At 39.8% G+C, this 21,126-nt stretch overlaps 2 protein-coding genes across 6 annotated transcripts in view; both read right to left on the bottom strand.

Annotated features, from left to right (window-relative positions):
• LOC115412731 (BCL-6 corepressor-like) overlaps nt 1-4,835 on the bottom strand; it is a 49,188-nt gene extending 44,353 nt beyond the window's left edge. The window contains exon 1 of the mRNA XM_030125360.1: nt 4,748-4,835. The gene's annotated coding sequence lies outside the window, so the exon portion shown is untranslated. The remainder of the gene's footprint in view (nt 1-4,747) is intronic.
• LOC115412733 (cyclic AMP receptor-like protein A) overlaps nt 3,836-21,126 on the bottom strand; it is a 60,765-nt gene continuing 43,474 nt past the window's right edge. For 2 of the 5 annotated variants that reach the window (XM_030125362.1, XM_030125365.1), the window contains 4 exons: nt 20,028-20,063; nt 18,879-18,980; nt 18,656-18,803; nt 3,836-5,045 (listed from right to left, as the gene is read on the bottom strand). In XM_030125362.1, coding sequence (XP_029981222.1) covers nt 4,878-5,045; nt 18,656-18,803; nt 18,879-18,980; nt 20,028-20,063 — 454 coding nt within the window. In that variant the 3' untranslated portion in view covers nt 3,836-4,877. The remainder of the gene's footprint in view (nt 5,046-18,655; nt 18,804-18,878; nt 18,981-20,027; nt 20,064-21,126) is intronic. The other 3 variants (XM_030125363.1, XM_030125364.1, XM_030125366.1) reach the window with 3 other exon arrangements.

Here is a 21,126-nt window from a genome sequence, read left to right as displayed (position 1 = left end):
TGTGCATTCTATAGTGCTGTGGTTGTGTTTACCTGCCCCAGGGTGGATTAACCTGTTGGTGGTCTTATTGTCATCTTGAATCCCCTCCACCCCCAATTATCATATGCATTACAGTGTGAACTATGGTCTGTTTTGGGCCAGTCGATTAGCAATGATCAAGACCACATTATCATAATGTCCTAACTTGTATGTATGCTATTCCTATGACTCTTTTCCCCAATCTCCCAATTATTTGTTGAGGCAAAGACAATAGACCTAATGCAAAAAATCTGAGGAGTAAATGGAGAACCTTTGTATTCCAGTGATTAGCAGCAAAAAGGGCCAATCTGACATGGGTTTATAATCAGATATGTTGGCCTTTAAAGCTCCACATCAATACCAACAGCCTACAGCAGGGGCCACATACAGCCTAATTTGATCTCAAGTGGACCAGACCATGAAATAATGGCATAGTATTCCATAAATGAGGAGTGCAAAAAAGTAAAGTCAGATTATGAAAATGTTTACATTTACAAAGTATCCTTCCACAATAGGAACAAATTGAAATTTCTTCAGAAAAATAAGAGCAATTTTAACAATATTATGCTTCAATTTAATATTTATACATCTGTCTTAGAACTTACACATCACAGTGGATCTACAAAGACATGGAACATTTAGTAACAGGCATGTAACAAGTTTAGAGTTTGGAATTTGGAGTTTTCATTATCTATTCAATTCAGTTCAATTAACAAAACAATTACTTGTCCCCAGGGGGCAATTTAACCCCTAAAAACCAAGTGCTACTTTTGTGTCAGCTCTCAAATAAAATTTTTCTCTATATTTAACTTTTCTTAAGTGACTCATCACCATTTATTATAATATTATCCTCAGTATTTTGTGTTTTTTCAGTGAACATCATGTATTTTCCTATATTTAATTCACTGATCACGTAGATGTTCATAGAAGATTAAAGTTGAGGGTTAATGTATCAAAAACAGAAAAAAATGAGTTTTCAGCAAAATGCATTATTAACTAAACACAAAAACAAGTGTCTCCATCCACTGTCATTTATCAAACTCCATGGGTCTTACTGGTGAATCAATGCTGTAGAAGATGACAGTGTTTCCACGTTCACGGTGGAGCATCTTTACGTCCAAATGGGTCATATCTGATGACCATGAAAAGATGACAAACTGCATTTTACACCAATTATGTACATGTATTGATAGAATTAGTGGATCAACAGGTATTATACAGTTTATATCAGTAGATGGTTTTGGTCAGTGGTGGATGTTTGGGTCTTTATGGGTTAATGGCACATGAACACTTTTATATAACTCATAAAATCTAAGAAAATAAAGTAAATGAATAACATTAATAATAATAAGAGGAAGAACATCTATGTGGGCTACAATAAATAAAAAACATGACTGTCTGAATACGGTAGATAAAATGCAGACAAGATTGTTATGCTGTTATTTTACTGATCTGACCCACTCGCGATAGAATTGGACTGTATGTGACCACTAAACCAAAATGATTGGTAATATTTTCAGTGTACAGTGGTCCCTCGTTTATCGAGGGGGTTACGTTCTAAAAATAACTCGCAATAAGCGAAATCCGCGAAGTAGTCAGCTTTATTTTTTCATAATTATTATATATGTTTTAAGGCTGTAAAACCCCTCACCACACACTTTATACACTTTTCTCAGACAGGCATTAACATTTTCTCACATTTCTCTCGTTTAAACACTCACAAAGTTCAAACCTTCGTAGATTTTAAAAAATAAGTACAGTATTATAGAATGAAACCAAAGATCAAAACCTGTTTTCAGGCCCGTTTCAGTCAGCATCTCCCTCTGCTTTTTGGGTGCGACCGCAGGTGCCTTTCTCGGTGCAGAACGTTTTGTCGACATCGTGGGTTTTGTCGGGGAGAAAACTTGCAAACATACAGCACTTCAGAGTCACACTGCTAGCGATCAAACATTTATGTAAATTTGGCAAGCCGAACGCATTCTGTACTGGACAGGAGACATGGCACGGAGGAGATTGATTGACAATGGTCTACAGTCCCTTAGCCAATCAGGACGTAGAAAAACAATTTGTGTTCATATGCTGTAAAAAAAAAAAAAAAAAAGCCTGCAAAATTGCACTAAAAAAATCCACAAAACAGCAAGGCCGCAAAAGGTGACCCGTGTTATAGTGGGGGACAACTGTAAAATTCTGCATTTCTCAATTTTATCTCAGGGGCCGATTGGCACCTCTGGCAGGCCGGTTTTGGCCCACAGACCATATGTTTTACACCCCTTGGCTGAAAGTTTTACACCAGCTTATTAAAACACTGGACGCAAAGGGTTTAAGTAGAACTTGGTTGTTTTGTTTTCTGCTTTTTAAGACATAACTCATGCGGACTGTAATCTCCCCGTTAACCTTCTCCAGTCTTATATTTACTCCACGCAGCGGGTGAGCTCCGTTTAGTGGGGGTTATACCCTCCACCACATCCCCGCCTGTAAATACTGCCGGGGCTCTAATAAACAGCAGACACGTCTCCCGGTGGAAGCTGCGCAGAGGAGCCAACAAAACACCATCACGCCTGCCTTCGCTTCTCCACGAGGTGAGAGAGATCGCGGTTGTTTTTCAGAGTCTGTGCTGCTGCTGCTGCTGCTGTCGCCTCTCCCTCTCTTCCTCTCCTCTCTTTCCGTGCGTCACGGCTAGGTCATGGCCGGGCTCCAACAATGGCTCCGGTTTCTCGAGCCATCCACGCGCGCACACGCACATACACACACACACACACATACACACACAGAAGCAGCAGAGGCACACAAACACAGATCTGACAAATGATAGGGTGGCGAGGCGAGGCGAGCTAATAGTAGGCAGAGCGCCTGCCGACATGCCCGTGGGCCGCGGGTGTTAAATTGTATCCAATTACGGCACATGCGACGATATGAGGGGGGGAATAATAATTCTTCTTGCGTGACAGGGAGATTCGCTTATTTCCCGGGCTCTTTATATGGAGGGGGTGTGGGTCTCAAAAGCATTGCTGGAGAGCTGTGTATGGAGGGAAAGTCTGGTTTTCTGGAGGACATGACGCGCATATTTCATTAATCAAAATCCAGTTAACCAGATTTGGAGACACGGCAGGAGCCAGCAGGGTCCAACCAATAATTAATATCCATTATTTAGGCAGCTCAGGTCAAAGACGTCTACACACAGTGAAAGGATGAAAAAAAGAAAAAAAAATGGACATACTTCACAGGAGGGATAACATCAATATGAAAATGAAATAAATAGGCCCAGATTCAGCTTTGTTATGAAACGTCTCTCCTGCTCATTTATTTGATGGAGTGCACAATCAAGTAAAAAACAGCAATAGTTAGAAAAAGGTGTATGTGTGTGGGGGTGGGGGGTTGCACTGTGTGAGTTTGTGTAATACAGGGTGGGGTTGTGTGGACTGTGAAGTGAAGTTGCATTCTGGTGTCATTGACGCCCAGTAGAAAGTTCAACAACTCAAGGGTAAAAAGGGTCAAGTGTCAGTTCATTAGTTCAACTCGTCAGTGAGGCAGCTGACAGGAGGCAGTGCGCTTCGACAGTGATGAAACCACCTAGATATGGAAAAAAAAAACCCAAATGGGCTGAGGTTGGACACAAAGTGACTCTATTATCCTGCCAATCACACCTCAGCTCTGTCCCCCCGAGCCACTGACAAGAGCCATGAAATGATGAGCCATCAAAGGTGGTTGCTATGCCACAAGTGCCATATGTGTGTCATCTTCTCCAAACTGTTTTAACAGGAACATTAGAAAAACGCATATGCGAGGGTGTGTGTTTGTCTAACATGTTTTTTTTTTTAGGTGTTCGTAAGGCTACGTGTTGAATCTGTCTCAGAGAGCAGCAGGTTTGGACCAAGGAAAGCATTTTCATCACATTCCAGTCCAAGGCACGTACAAAAATAGAGTGTACACTTAAATATATGCAGTACATCGATCTGCTATAAATACGATATAACAAACAACTGTAGCGATTCATAAAAAATACAAAAACTTTCCAAAGAATACTTGTGCAAAAATCACCAAAAAAGTAACACCATATGCAAAGAGATTACAGAAAACAAATACTGACTGAGGAAGGGAGACTCCTTGTTAGCATTACTGATGCTTTGGGAAATATTTGCCCAGGGAAGTCATCTTCATTGTTTTTAAAACCATTTTCTGAATTTCCTCTTCCCCCTGACTGCATGGAAATTGTTCAGCAGCGGGATCAGTCTCAGTGTTGGGATAGGCAGATGTAGATTCTTTCACCACGACACACAGGGTGCCTTTTAAGAGCCTTGCTTTTCACCTCATCTCCTGCAGAGAAGTGAAAAGGTAATTGCTCCGAATGCTTAACTATCACCTTGTTACGATTCCCTTTCAGCAGTGCGTCATTTTTTATTTTTGTTCTTTTTTTTTTTTTTTTTTTGGGAGGGGGGGGGTGCAGAAACGCAGAACGCAGGAAGTCGAGGAGGTGGTGCATAGTCGGAAATCGTTTTAAGACCCTTGGGATGCAGCAGATGCCTTTAACATTAGGATGATCTCAGAGCTTCTCCTATCCTGCTATTTTCTGATGGTACTATTGCAGAGAGCTGCAGGTCCGTTCAGTGTGTGTGTGTCTTTAGGATATTAAATAGTAAAGGATGGGGATTAATAATGGAACCTGACAGCTCATCTCCGGCTTCTATCTGCCTGACTGTCCCCCCAATCTTGGCTTCCATTCCCTCCCTACCTCTTTTTCCTGCCGCTCAGTTTCTAATCCGCTGCGTTTCTTTCTGGATGTGACCCTCCTTTGTGCTTCCCTCCAGCTCTTTTCTCTCTGTCTCCCCTTCTCCGGCTCTCTCCCTCCCTTCCCCTCTCTCTCAGGGCCCTCGGTCTTTCAGGGTCATGTCAGGAGAGTAGAAGAGCACGTTGGTGTCATCGTCGTCGTCATCGCTGAGGTCGGCCAGGTCAGCCTGTGTGTAGCGCACCGCCCCGGGGTGGTACTCTCCGATTCGAGTCCTGTCACACAGCCGCGACTGCAGAGCCAGCTACAGCACAAACACCAACAAACACACACACATAGAGTTCAGAATTAATTGATTAATTGTTGTCACTCTTCATGTTTACAACCGAGCGCCACACTGTGAACAGCTTCCACTGGAAAATGTCTGAGGCACAGAAACATCCTCATCCTATAGTGTGAGTGTTGTCATAGGATGTTTTATACTGATTTTGGCAGACAACTTTGCAATCATAAACCTGCCATTTGATCGATGTCTGAGTGTTTCAGCGCAGGAACAGATGTTTGTCTGTGGATTTTATGACGTGCGATTCAATTAGTATTGTATTCTTGCTCAGTTGTGTGGTAACTGAAGAAGAAAAATATTAATAGGGAACAAGTAAATCATGACTCCAACTCTGTTAAACCAGTATAGATGATCAAAGCAAATAAGGTGAGATAACACTGGCTTTAGCTGAACAGTGAGTGACAAGGATGGGATGAAGAATACTTTGACATACTACTGTGGAAAATAGTGTCTTTATATGTTAACAGCACTTATTTAAAAAAGAAAAAAAAAAAGCCGGTTTTGTGTAGACGTGGTCTGAGACGGAAATGATATGACGATATGGGGATTGGGAGCAGCTTTCGCCTGCATGCACACTCGCATACACAGAACACAGAAGGAGGAGTGAGAGGTGAGCTCATTGCAGAGCCACAGGCGGTTCAGCTGTATGGCTAGAATGCAGATCAATATCAGGGAAGGAGCGAGCGCAAAAGAGGGGGAGAGGGAGTGAGAAAGAGAGTACACAGGTGGGAGGGAGACGCTACACAAAGAAGAGCTGCAGAAATAATGTAAGAGAGATAAATGCCAGAGATGCTGTAAGAGGGTACAGGCAACAGAAGAGGCAGGAGAACAGACACACACAGAGATAGAGAAAGAGATAGGCAGAGAGAGGGAGGAGAACAATTGTCAAAGCCAGCCGCAGAGAAAGAAAAACAACTGAGGACACGATAAAGCAAAAGATACAAGGCAGGGATGTGGTAGGAACGCTTACAAGCATAAACGAAACACGGGGGAAATTGGGTTTCACTTGGGTTTTCATGCATGTAGTAGCCATTATAGTGTAAAATCATTATTCTGTGAGTGGTCTGAAGAGGTTAGTTGGTGTTAACACCTTAAGTTTCAAACCAAACATTATACAAAAAAGTCCAAAAGTCACTTTTTTTTGCACAGCAAAAAGTGGCATCTATCATAGGTACTTTAAGATCAGTTTGGATTCTTGGTGTCAACATTCAATTCCAGATGCTTAAAAAAAAAAAAAAAAAAAAAAAAAAAAAGATACATTTCTCAGCAAAGGCAGCATGACGTGTGGATAGGGTGACCTGGTGTCCACTTTTATGTGTGACTCCACAGCTTTCTTATCTCATCCTTCAAATCCCACATGTTGAGAAAACACCCTCTCTTTAGACTGATTTTGATAGGAATACATGAGTGCATCCAAGCAGTTTGTTGTGATGCGGTCACTCTACCTCTACAGCCACAGAAGTCATTTTTGTGAGGAAACAGCCCCAGACTGATCCACAGCAAGTTAAAGTAGTTTAGTATGTTGGCTGGTCAACTCATACCTTATACAGTATCTTTTATTTGCAAATTGCTGTTAAGTAACTAAATCTAAAGCTTTTTTATGGTCAGCATATTTGACAAATCTAAACATAGAACATTCAAAACAATTAAAATAATACAATTTTTGTTCATTTACATTAAAAGTAAAATATAATATATCAAACAATAGCCCTATTTCCAAGGCAGGAACTTTTATCATTTACCTGGGACTTTGAAAAGCCATGGTGCATTTACACTGGAATTATAGGGATAAAAACTTTCCCTTAAACCCAAACTTTGTAGTACAGGGGTAGGACTTTTCTGATTCTCAGGAATTCTTCAGGGGCAGGGCTGTGTGCTGAAGAATACTGATTGGTGGAACAGACTTGCAGCATTCCACCATTTTTAAGCCAATGTGTGGCTGCAAACTTGTTTAATTTCTACAAGTTCCATTTCAGTGTAGTAAAACATGAGGAAATACTTGAGCATCTTTTATCCTGGTGTCATATATTTGTGTCATACAATAATGATATGAGGTTATTGGTCCCTGTTTATGGTGTCATCATTTGGCCTTTTTCCCAGAACTTTGCAAACCACACAGATCACACAAATTTCTTTTAACCAAGTAAATAAATTCCTGGAAGTAAAAGTTCCTAGAAATGTTGATGGAAAATGAGCTGTGGAGACATGTTTTACAATGCAAATAACATAAACCATAAAGATGAAAAACTAAACAAATAAAACAAAGCGTTAAATGGAAGAACTAAAAGATTACCAGGAAATAGTAGTCTGAACATTAGTATTAACTGTAAAGCACAAACTACAAACATTTGCAGATAAGGTGCAACCTCTTCACTGTCAAATACCACCATGACCTGAAAAGGGCTGCACTGTCCAACAGCTTCATTGCATTTCTACACCCAAATGTATTTGAGCCACCAGGTCCAGAATGCAACTTGGCAGCATATTTAAGCTCCATTTTACCAAGTTAGCAATATATATTTATAACTAGCATGACATAGCTAAATAAAGTTAGGTTTTCAATAAATAACACAAAAATACCAGAAAAAGTCATCACCTGGATGTCAAGCAAATAGTACAGATCTTCCATTGGATATTTACCGCAGCGATTAATGTGTTTTTTAACAAGTTCTTTAACTCTAAATGAGGCAGTGAGCACTTCTCATTTTCTACATCAACCATTAGTTTGATCGAGAGCATAAAGATTGAACTGTGTTTCAATGGAAAAAGGTCATGTGGTCTAATGAGTCCAGACCGACCCTGTCCAGAGTAATGGTGCAAAGTGAGAGGAGAGGTAGATGAAGTGATTATCCATCATGCCTAGTGCCTACAGTACAAGCCTGTGGGGGCAGTGTTATTGTTGGAGGTTGCTTCAGTTGGGACAGGTATTAGCTGAGCAATATTATGTCGAAAAACTGTTCGAAATAAATGTTGTGGCATTGCAGGAACTTGTCAAAATGTTGCCACAAATACATGCATGCGTAGGACTTTTTTTGTCCAGGCTTTGTATTTTGTTACGTCTCTCAGAGTGTTAGGTACATGGTGTAGTAACTCGTAATCAAGCAGGGGAACACTGATACAAGTGAGTGTTTTCTTTTTTTTCCTCTCTTTTTTTAAAATCATAGTGTTTTTGGAGGGGTCACACTCCAGTGCATCGTGGAGCTATGCTTTCTATCCTACCCAAAAAGGACGAAAAATTGCTATGTGATTAGATGTCTAGCTCCACAGGTCAATACTAGTAACTATTTTTAATGTATAATATAGAAACAAATCTTTGAATTTTCTTTATGGACCTTTAAAAAAAAGATCATTTCTAGCATCTGTGAATCTATCAAATTGATAAAATAATTTTGACTTTACAGTCCTCTCGCCTTCCCTAGAAAGAAGAACTTCTAATTTCTTCTGCTGTAGTCACTTTATGCAGCAGATCACTTCACAGGGAGTATAGCGCGGAGGGATGATTACTGTGAGCCAACAAGTTTTTCAGGGCACATTTGGAATGTGAGGGTGTGCTAAGACAGACTTGAAAAAAATCTGAACCTCTCTTCTAAATGCATGTAAACACACTGCAGAGCAGGAAAAAAGGAAGAGGCAGACAGCGAGTAAGAGAGAAGAGAGAGACGGTAGCAGAGAAGGCACTATTGGTTGTGGTGGGGGCGGTGGGCTCGTGTCTGGTACGAAAACGCAGATTCGTTGCGTTGAAGGAGGAATGTTTTGACGCTGTCACAACCCTCCCCACCATCCACAACCTCCTTCGCTTCTCTTACCCCTCCTCCTCCCCCACCAATCTCACACCTGATGTGTGGGGGCTGCTGGGAGTCGCATGCCAAGATGAATAACAACCGGCTGTTAGTCACGATAGAGCACGAACACACACGCCGCCTGCCTGTCTCTCTCTCTCTCTCTCGTATTCCTTCTCTCTTTTTCTCTCTCTCTGACACACAAACAGCATTTTCTCTGTGATTTACGAACACACTGAGATTCCATTTCACCCCTCTGTCTCACTCTCCCCACTCACTGCAACATCCAACATTGACATTTGGGTTGAAGGTCATACCACACATTCCACTCGTCCACGTTGTGCACATGACCTGCTATCAGCGTAGTAGGCGATACCGACTAGGTGACAGCACATGTGAATTTGTGTACACGAGAAGTTGTAGAACGGAGAATTCCAGGTGGTTCTGTATTAGCACTGGCTCAGATACTGTCAATGTTTGTAGATGGAGACAAATCTGTGGAGAACAGTATTGATTGTGGTGTTCACTGAAATGTAACAATGAGGTTTGTGGTTCAAATGCAAAAAACATCATGCCTCTGGTAATCTTATCATCTTACATTTCCCTAACAGCTGAATTTGAGAATGAGATGGAAAATAATCATCATCATACATTTGAGAGGCAATTTTTGGTTTTCTGGTTTTGTGTTTGAAGTGGATCACACTAAATAGACAAACCCTTATTTTAAAGGATGAAGTTGTCAACACAGGCTGCATGACAGGCATAACATACTCTATTGCCGTGTTTCCACTGCGTGGTGCCGGCTTGACTCGACTCGGCCTTTTTGCGTTTCCATTACGAAAAAGGACCTGGAATCTGGTACCCGGTACTAGTTTTTTGGTATCACCTCCGTCGAGGTTCCAAGCGATACTAAACCGTGATATATAACACAGCAGACCACTGATTGGCCAGACAGTTTTCTCTGTGACCCGCCATTTTACCAAAAAACAGATGCGGAAGTTGACAGTAAATATAGCGGTACATTAATCCACATGATAACAGCCCAAAACTACACCATGGTCGGTCGAGGAGATTCGGTCTTTGTGGCTGACGTAAAAATTCAGATGAGACAACACGCAACAAGCGAGTTTATCAGCAACTCTCTGAGCAGACGACATGGAAATAACACGCCGCATCGCTATGACGTCCAGGTACTGTAAAGTCAGTAGTATCCTGTAATGGAAACGCTCTACAGGAATACCGAGCCGAGCCGAGTCGAGCTGGTTCCACATAGTGGAAACGTGGCATATGTGCAACTTGTTAATATTCTCTTTAAACATATACCTTTAACTGTACTGAATGTGTAACAAGGCATAAGCAGAGTAAATTGGTTCTGAAGATAAATTATTTTTAATAAAATATAAAATTCCTGCCTTGCACAACCATTAATGGTTTGTCCAAACTTATATCACATATGCAGTGAAGGATGAAGGAACTTATTAAAAAGTATTGGTTCCAGTGATTTCTGGTGACAAACATTCTGTCTTGATTTTGAGACTATTTTCACAAGGTACTGTATTTGGGGACAGACAGGATCATAGATTGTAAAACAAGAAGTAGACATAGTTACTATGACATTACTTGTTGGTTTTTAGACTGAATGAAGCCCTGAGTTTGCATCTTGGCCATCACCATTGTTTTTGTAACCAGAAGTGACCATATATGGACAAAATGATGGAGCTGGGGAAGCTAATGCTGTGCTAATGCACAAAAACAGAGCAAACATTTATTGGTAAGGCTGGATTTTCTACAATACTAATCAAATGGGGGTTTTTTTTCCTCTTCTTTTAATAATGAAAGAGTGACCAACAGGGTAATCACATGGATGTCAATACTGGACAGTTTTTATAATACTAGCTTTAAATTAAACAAGAAGTGGTACATGCTGTCACAGAATTCCTATCTTTGTTTAATCATCTCAAAGATGGTTAAGAACAAGACCGTTGATTGGAAATATTCCTGTTTCAGTGTCATGAGGGTTTTTTCACTGTCCCACCCCCTTAAGAGTCATGAGATGGATTCTGCTCCATTCATTCCAATTTTAAAGGTCACTGCAATCATACATAAAAATTGTGCAACTCTTATATTTTTGTATTTTGACCATATTAATCAGCTTCCATCTACACAATGCCACACTTATTTAGGAGACAGGATGTGAACAGAATCATGTCAAGCATACCCTGCACTGTGTTTGTAAATGGTGAGTCTTTGGTCATCTTAAGCCAGCAACTCCTTTCACTCAGCAGGCATTAAATACCTGAGACATCCTTGACTCAGAGTCATCATTGTTGGTTAAATATGACAAGTGGAATAATTCCATCATCTGTCAATTATTTCGGTACAGTTACTGCTTTACTTTATGATCGTGGTCAGATGAATAATCATGGAAACTTTTAATTCAAGACACAATGTAACATGATCAGTAGTGGGTGTAGGGGTGTCATATTTTTTTTTAACTTAACACACAAAAGTGTATTTTAAATAACTAACTCGACTTCAGAACCTTCATTTTTAAAGTCCTGCTCCTGCTGTGGTTTTGTATAATCCAAGAATATAATGGTCTGATTGCCAAAAACACTTCTACAAACCTATAGCTCTTCTGACCAGCCTCCTCAGTCCTTGATGTGCATTTTAGAGAATTGAGACATCCTTCAAAATGGTACACCGAGATTGTTTTCTGAGTCACAATCAACAATTGAGAAGTCAAGGAGGTGAAAAGTAGGGAATTTAAAAGACCTTACGGTGTCTAGGCTTCACCTCTCTGAACCTTGGGTTATTAGCATTGCACTCACAATTCTAGCAGGTATATTTCAGTCTGAGTGTCAACTCTAAGAGTGCATGGTTCGTCCTCTCTAATCAAAAGAATTTGGTGTAAAGTGTTTTGCTGCTGTGCTTTGCTGATGCAGGATAGCTTCTGTAAAGAAAAGGGCATTGCCAAATCTCTGCCACTGGTCACTTATCTACCATAGCGCAGTATCACTGTATGCCCAAACATAAGCTCCTTTTCCCATCAACATTCTCAGAAACTTTTATTACCTGGAAATTATTTACCTAGGTAAAAGAATTCCTGGTAATTGTGTGTGGTTTGTATTTCCACTGCATCTCAAAGTTTCCGGAAACTTATTCAAATCAAGTCGCAAACCTCGAAGTCCCATTGAATGTCAGTTGAATGAATTCGGCAAATACATTTGATGAGCTCCAGGCTCTTTTGAGCACTATTATTGAATACACTCTTTAATGTATTCAGAAGAACAGACTAATTACAATGCACAATAATGTAGTCCACTGGGAGTGGGCCGAATACACTGTAGGAGTGAGCAGAATACGCTCAAATGAGTGTATGTGGCAAATGGACTTTGTCACCCGTCCACTTCTTGTAGCTTCTTTTCAACTACATTTTCCCAAAGATCAAAACACAAGTGAAGCTTGTAGAAATGGAATAATAAGTTTGCAGCTACACACTGGCTTAAACATGATGGGTGAACGTAAGTACAGAATGCTCCAAGTGTGTTCCACCAATCACGGTTCATTAGCACACAGCCCCGCCCTTCAAGAATTCAGGGAATCTGAAAAGTCATTTCCACCTACTGGGAACTATTTTCAGGGAAAGTTTGAGGGTGAGGGAAGGTTTTTTTTTTTTTTACCTAATTTTGTTGGAAATGTGCCAAGGGTTTTCAAAATCCTGGGAGAAGTTCCTAGGATGGAAAAGAGGCTATGTAGTGGTTCTCCAGTTGTTGGCAGCAAATATTCAAAGCTTCACAATTATATAAAATAGAATTTTAAGGGAAAGTGAAGCATAATGTAGACTGTCTTCACACTACCCTTCATTATTCACATGCTTGTGTTCATTCTAGTGCTGCAGTGCCCTCACTTGCAACAGTTTCAACAACCGCACATACATTTGACATAATGTAACAACGTGAATGGCAAAGATAATAAAACAGAACAATGTAACATGGCAAACTGAGCACAGCAGTTTCAGTAATGTCATCTGTGGGGGCTGTCACACTGCGTACCTGAGTCCGTATCCGCGTACATTGGGCGCCAAAGTCCACTTAATTTTATCAGTGTGAATGCAAATGTTCCATACTCAAGTACCGTACTCGAGTCCAACTGAGGAGGTAGTCCTGAGTATGGACTGTGTGGACTCCAGTACAGTATGTTGCAGTGTGAAAGCAATCTGTGCCTGAGAACGGGCGTGACCTAATCACCACTCTGACAATGGAAATGACCTAATCACCACGAGACCATAAATGGTGCTCCTGTTGTCTCCTGAAAAAGCCTCGAATCTGCGCAGCACGGGCTCACCTTATCGACCAAACCACTCTGTGATATATCAGGGACAATGAAGGTCGCTCTTCTTCATTTTGCCTCAAACAGGCTAACAGATAGACAAGCACTGCCGCCATTGTAGACAAATGAACAGAACGGTCGCTCGGTTGATGGTGTAAGGTTTTGTCTTCTTCTGACTTCCACGCTTGTTGGATAGTGACAGAATTCCTTCCACACCGCCACCTACTGTTTTGGCCCTGTAGCAACCACTTGTACTCGGGCACAGGCCGCAGTACGCGCTTGTGAACGCAACATCTGAGGGAAAGGTGTGAATGTATTCAAGTATGGTACAGACTTGGGTACGCAGTGAGAAAGCACCCTCTGACACTGGAGATCCAGACTCGCCATGGGTCAGACATTCACTCTCAGACATCTGCAGTTGAACCTCACTTCACAGCATCAACAAACACTTCATAGAAATTTCTGCAGGTTAAGGAGAACAAACTACTTTTAGCACTGACAGGCTCTAAAGAAAGGGTATGAAAACAGGCTGAAATAAACCTGTTCGCCTAGCCACAGTAATGCTGTGCTAGCAGGCTAAAGATCACCCTCCCATTTTAACAAAAACATGGTGTGTGTATGTGACAGGATGCCACTCTTTTTTAATTTATAAGTAAGCTGACAGAGATTGCAAATTAGTGACTTCTACATGACTACCTTATTGTTCACCACAGTACAATAAAAAAAATCCAAATGTTTGAGTATCAAAACTCTACACCCTCTGAACAAGTATTCAAATAGTCAAAAATTCAGGTCCAACCCTAGTCAAAATGAAAAAAAAAATATTTTGTGAAATGTGAGACACGAGGTAAACAACAGAGTATAATATGAAAAGACAGGCATTTCCCTATCATCACACTCTTATTCCAAAATACCAATTTAGAATAGAAATAAGTTGACAAAGGTGAAAATAAAACTGTGATTTTACAGTTCAATAGTAGAACATTTAGTTCTCACTTAGTTGTGCATTTTGCTGTTCTTACACTAAACTGGCAGCAGTAAAGGCAGTCTGCACCTTCTCTGTTTTCCCTCTGACTGAAAAAGATCAAACATTAACAACAGTATGTACATTTACCCTTCAGTCCAACATGTAAGTTGACTGTTTTAACTCCATTTCTGTGTTGTTGACAATGACAACCTTATGGGAAATCAGTGTTGCCTCTTAAATTTCAGACTGATTAATGTAAACTCAAAAAGAAATCCAAACTATTACATTGTTTCATTGTTAAAATGGGAGGGTCGTCTTCAGCTGTTTTCACTCAGTGTCAAGGTTTCATTAGTCTGACAAAAAGGTGATGACCACACAAAATGATGACCTCAATTACATGCAAAGTAAAATACAACACAGAACAAAGCAACACCACAAAATTTATTTACTCGAGAGATTCTTTGGAATCTGTCAACATTCTTGTTCAGGTAGCCCACTTTAACCTGCAGGAGTTTGTGCAATATATTTTTGCTGCTGCAAAGTTATGATGTTGTAAGAGATATGGTGGGAATAGAGTGATAAAGAAATGTCCTATTCTGTTTGTAAAACTGAAACCTTAATATCACCTAATTATAAGTGGTTTAACTTATTCTGCAACATAATTAAGAGTACGCAGAAAATTAATCATGCAATTTATGTTTTGTTCAAACTAAACAGAATTTGTTATATATGTGAGCAGCAAATACCTGAATCTCAAATAGGCCCATATATGTAAATTTATATGTCCTACTATCTACATACATGTTCACATGACCATATACCACAATTTCCATGGTGAATAAACATGTGAAATGCTTATTGTTCCGAGCTACAGTTTATGAATGCTGCTGTCCACTGGCATTTATCAAAACATAGAAATATACATGTTTCAATCTCGCTGTTGTCAAGCACATGGTTACCAAACACAGTCCTGGAAATGGATGGCAGCAGATAGTCTATTCGCTAGCTCATCAACTTAACATTGCATCCACTATTCTTGCATCATGATCTATTTATGCAGTTCTCTCAAATACCAGCAGTTATGACCAAAAAAGTTTTTGAGTTTGCAATGACCTTGACCTTTGGCCACTAAAATATAATCAGTTCATTCTTGAGTCTGAGTGAAAATTTGTGCCAAATTAGAAGGAAAAAAAATCCCTCAAGGTATTTCTGTCATATCATGCTCATAAGTACATCTAACCTCAGTGAGAAACATCGTGTCAGAGAAGTGTATTCTGTTGAATAATGGAAAGAAAAGATGCCACAGCAAAGCTGACCTTTTGAATATCAAATGCCATCCAATCATTTTATCCAATTACATATTTGTGTAGCTTTGTATTCTTATGTGCAAAAAATATTTTGTTAGGTTTTGTTGCTTGACCTTTTGCTTCAGTTTATCCTTACTGTCATGTGGACATTTGTGCCAAACTTGATGAAATTCCTTCAAGGCAATCCAGAGACACTGTGCTCATAAGAATGACAAACACTAGATTAGAGTGACCTTGACTTTGACCCTTTGTCAAATTCTGTATCATTCTGTCAAACCATTCAGAAATGTTACGGGTTAAACATAATGAGGATCAATTAACCAGCAGACATACTTTCTTACAGAAATATAGCATGGATACAACTACAAACTTGAAGAGTTTACCGTTGTCCTGTTTCTGTAATTTGCTCAAGGTATTTATTTCTACTTTTGTCCCCATAGTATAGTTCAATTTCCTTCTTCTACAAAACTGAATATATTACAGCTTAATGCCAACTCACTTTGACATGATAATGAGACTAAAGTTAGTTATCACAGTGTGTTAAAGAGTGAACGTCATGAATTATTCAATAGTATGTATTATTTTTATTGTCTTAGACAAGATCACAGACGTAATTTTGAATCTTCTGATGTGACCAATAAATTTAAGACCCATCCAATGTGAATTTTAAGGCTTAACATAATAATCTGGTTTTAAATGTATTATAAGATTTTTAAGCATTGTTACTGCATATGCAAATGTAGGAGTCTCCCTGACAGAAAGTAACATTTGGGATGGAGAGTATTTCGATGATTTGTGCAATGTGATTTCTTAAGGCTTGAAGCTGTCAATTTACTGCCAATTGTGCCATTATTTAATGCTGGAATAACCACATTTGTGCAAGACATGGCTCTGATATTTGCATATGGAGGAGGCACTGCCAAGAACGGTGAGCATATCAGAACATGTCAACTGCAGAACTTGCTTTGTCCATGGTGCTGAGGTCATAAATGGGAAGTGTGCCTTACCAAATGGCCAGGAGGCCTTCCAAGAAGTCAAACTAAGGTTTAACAAGAACCAGAAGTTCATTCAAATGCATCTACTATCTTTGCATCCTGATCTGAAATCTTGAGTTATGGCCTAGAACATGTTTTGTCAGATCACAGTTACATTAACCTTTAAACAACAAAATATATTCCATTCATCATTGAGTTCAGGTGAACATTTGTACCGAATTTGAAGAACTTTCTTGAAGGTTTTCCTGACACACAGCATTCATAAAAACAACCAGATATAAAATCGCCACAACCTTGACCTTTGACCGATGGAAGTAATTAAGTAATGTTTAAGAAATTTTAAGACTCTCTGCCCAGCCATTCCTGAGATAAAAAGTTTTTAAATATAATGGGACCACAATGGTTGACATCCTTTCATTTACATAAGTGCCAGAAGGTTTCATGTCATCTGTGATATGGTAATGCTATGCTAATGCTATGCTAATTCTGTGGTATGGTATGGTATGGTATGGTATGGTGTGAAAAACCAATACAATACCAACCATACAGAATAAAACAAATCATGTACTCAGGTTTGATCACAAATACAAGTCATGAATTGTGAGAGTCAGTATTCACAGCTGTGGAAACCTAAACATGTGACTTATGCATGCACCTCATTGGCGATATGCAATCCATTTTTCATTTTTCTATGGAACATGCTTTTCTTCTTACTGCATTCCTACTGCAAAATGTATGCTTTTGTTTGCCAGATTACAAGTAATAAACTGTGCTAGTATTGTTAAAATCCCCTCATCTTCATTTGCCAATATACAGTTTGATGCCGCACTAAACTTTACTAATATCGGCAAACTGTGTTGGTCATTACTGATGTGAAGTAGCTGTGATTGTGTGTCTAACTGTTCACATTGTTAAGAGATCAGCCGCTAAACTTGTCATTCCTGAGGACAACTTTTTGGATACACTAAATTGCTCAGATTAGTCAGTCTATCTACAGAGGAAGTTCAATGAATGTCTATGAAACCCAGGTTTTTTTTTCAATCCAGTACCTAGTGGCTGTCAGAGGCATTCCACTTAAAACACTTCCATACTGGCCTAATTTTCAAGCTGAAGTTGTTGCCTCGTTAAGCATCAAAGAGTGAGGATGACCTTTGACCTTTTAGATATATGCCCTGTCCACACTAATGAGGATATTTTGCGAAAGTGATATTTTTTGAGAAATTTTATGAGCGCTTTCTAATCTGGTGATTATTAAAAAGGCCTGTTTGTGTGCATCCAAGTGGACAAGGAAATGGAAGAGAAAACATTGTGTAGTGAACATACACATGAACAAACACATCAAATACACATGTATAAGTTAGTCTACTACCTACAGGAGATCAAGTTGATCACAGATATCATTGGGAGACAGACAGTACCAGATATGTACTGGGGTTGTAGCAAAATCTGTATCATCTAAAGAATACAGAATACAAGAATTTGGCATTTCAAACAAGCACTTGTGGTAACTTAAGTTTGTAACATAACTTGTCGTAGCTGCTCAAGTTCATGACAGATAAAAGCTGCTGTGTCTGCTGAGTCCAATATTACCTGTGGTGTCTACAGTTTAAAGCCCGTAAGAAACAACTGGTTTATCTGAGCTTTTACACCAGTCTGGAGTCATTTCTGTGTTGTAGCATATACAGAAATATTTTGTTAAATGTAGATTATGTGGACAGAATGTTTTTAAGAATGGAGGGGATAATATCTGTATTTGCACGAACAAGTCCTGTCATCATTTTACCCAAAACCTTGTCATATTTCCCATATGAATACTTAAGTATGGCCAAAAAGTGGCTTTGTGCTGTCTCAGTGATCAAAGAAAAAAAGTCATTCCTAAAAAAAAAAGTCATGAATATTCTTTGATATTTTTTAGCTTCCAAAAGCCTCTCAGAGAGATACTGAACATTGCATAATAAATAAAACATGCATGAAATAGAAAAAAAACATTGTAGGATAATATAACAGAAGTCAATTACTGACTTCAGCCACACGTGATTCTTTTAGAAAAGAAATGTATAGGATTGCTGTCTATGTGTGTCGCTTTTTGATAAACAAAGACATATTTATTACTTGAAAATAAGTGATGAACACAACCTCTATGAAAAGGAAATATCTAAAATGGTTATAGATGTATGGGCAGGTACTGTACCTGCATGCCTGTGGGGCTCAGTAGGCTCCACCAGTCCCTGTCCAGGCCAAACACAAAAGCGTTGGCCAAGCCGTGGAGTGGCGCAGACATGACGTGCAACAGGGTGAGAGAAAACGATGGATTCAGGGGGTAGAAGGCATTGTGAAGCCTGGTGGGAGACAGAAAGAGAGAGAGACATAAGCGTTGAGTTCATCTATAAAAAAGTTGTAAATAAAGAGACAACCTGCAGGAGAGCTTCAGAGGTGAGAATGGAGTAATTGAAGGAGAAGTCAGAGGGAGAAGAGACACAGCGACGAGAAAAACGGGAAAGTCCTGGAGTGAGAGGCTGACAGACACCGAAACAGAAAGAGGGAAAGAGAAGGAGAGGACAAGTGAGTGACAGGGTGAGAACGAGAGGTAATGAGAGCGAGCGAGTGGCGGAGGCAGAAAAAGAGGGAAAGAGAGAGAGGAAAAGGGGAGGGCGAAAGAGCGAGTGAGCTTTATATCAGCGTTTAAGAGCCCATTAGGCAGCGTGAGACGGCTGGGCTGACACATTCTTGGCTGCTGCTTCGACAGCACGCAGCACTTTACAAGGACAGGGAGAAGTGTAGCGCTCAACTCCCTTCCTCTCTTTCTCTCCCCTTTCTCTCATCTCAGTTTTCTGCGTCTCCTGACCACAATTTTACCATCCCATCATCTCCTTTGTTTTCATTCCATGCACGTTTCCTACACACTGCCCACCCTCCCTCCAATATCTCTCCCGTTTCTTTGCATTCAGTTTCATCTGTCTGGATATCTCATTTTCATCTCGACTCATGAGGGTGATCCTCTATTCTTTTCTTTTCAATTCCCTGTGTCTGTGTCTCTGGGAGCCTGGGGCATGACTAGGAGGAGAACCTGATATTGTGTAGTATAGCTGCGAACTAATGGCTGCCTCTGAGAATGATGCTGCTCAGCCATTAACCCTGGATTAACCCTGTATTAGTGCTGCTCGCCGGGTTAGCCCGCCGCTAATGTCTTTTATTGATCTATTAGCAAGAGAATCAAACCGCGCACGCCTTGCAGCATTTTCCATGTGCTCCGTTCCTGGATTGGCCGAGCAGTGTGATCTAAGTGGCCATGGTGGTTGACCTTAGGGTCAGGAAAGTCATCCCCAAGCTGCTTGTGTCCCACAAGGGCAGAAGATGCAAACCAATCCATTTGATGCAAAGAGCCACTTTCACATTGAGGTCGTAAGGAGATGCTGCATTTACTCAACTTTACATGAGTGACTGTTAGACAATGAGGCAGGTCAGTAGCTGTAAGCACATTTTAAAGCATTGCACTAGAAAAGGCTGACAGAAATGACTAATTTACAAGCACTTGCTCACTTTTGCAAAAATGCTTTATACTCACGAGGTGTTTTTGTGCCCATTTCAAGAAAGGTTGGCTGCATTTAATGGAAGTGATGGAGAGAAAAAAAAACTTAGTGAACGTTTAACTCACATGACCAATCTGTTCTTGCCGCTTTTAGAATACTGAAATGGTTTCCAGCATCTACCTATAAAGCGTGTAAACACATGGCTGCTGGTAGCAACAGCTTCGTGTGGACTGATGAGAAAACCAAATTATTCCTCAGTCTCAAGCATGAAAAAACATCACCACCATTTTATATGGAAAGCAGACACCAAATGCCACAATCCACCCCTACTTTTTTTACTCTGTTTATTACAGTGTAACATTGCCAATAGCCACACCTTCTGATGACACTACAGAGCTTAATTTACCAGCTGACAGAAAATGATTAATGTGCTTTTTCTTTTTCTGTGACATTTCAAATATTTTCTTCAAATTTGCTTGACATTACATGGAAATATAGGCAGCATCAGGTTATATAGAGTGATGGTAACTATGCTAAAATAAAAAGCGCTGACATGATATTTTGAACTATTCTTGACATTAATCACTACACAACTGTCTCACCAATAACAATGTTGTCACTGGTACTGGCACCTTGTTCATATCTAAATGCACTCTTTAATAATCAATCAATATTCAACTGTTTCACATTTACTGAGCAGAAAGTGAACCACAAAGCTAAAGCCGAGTGCTATGGTAAATATTAAAAAATATCACATTAACAAGAGTATTTTACAGAGTTTATGTTTTGTTTTTTGCAATTAGCTGTCATATATTTAGCACACAATGATAAATAGCAATAAATGAAGAGTATGTCTTAAAAATACTTGTCTGCCCATATATACACAGAAAGCTTTACTCACTTGTGCTTGTTTCTCATGAAAATACTGGTCACAAATACATATTATCAGAGCATTCTTAAAACCTAGAAAAATATCAGTGTAAATGAATGATGAAGGACTGAATTCCTAGTCCAAAGTCTGTGTAAGAATGCATTCAGTAAAAGTTTATGAAAGGCTTCGTCATTCCAAGACGATTTCCTCCAGAGTTGCAGTCGTTTAAGTTTTAAATTCTCTTTTTGTTTGTGTCACTCT

Source organism: Sphaeramia orbicularis, chromosome 21, assembly GCF_902148855.1.
Source record: "Sphaeramia orbicularis chromosome 21, fSphaOr1.1, whole genome shotgun sequence".
NCBI classification, from domain to species: Eukaryota; Metazoa; Chordata; class Actinopteri; order Kurtiformes; family Apogonidae; genus Sphaeramia; species Sphaeramia orbicularis.
Note: the sequence above shows the minus strand (reverse complement) of the source record. Positions and strands in the feature narration are given on the sequence as shown.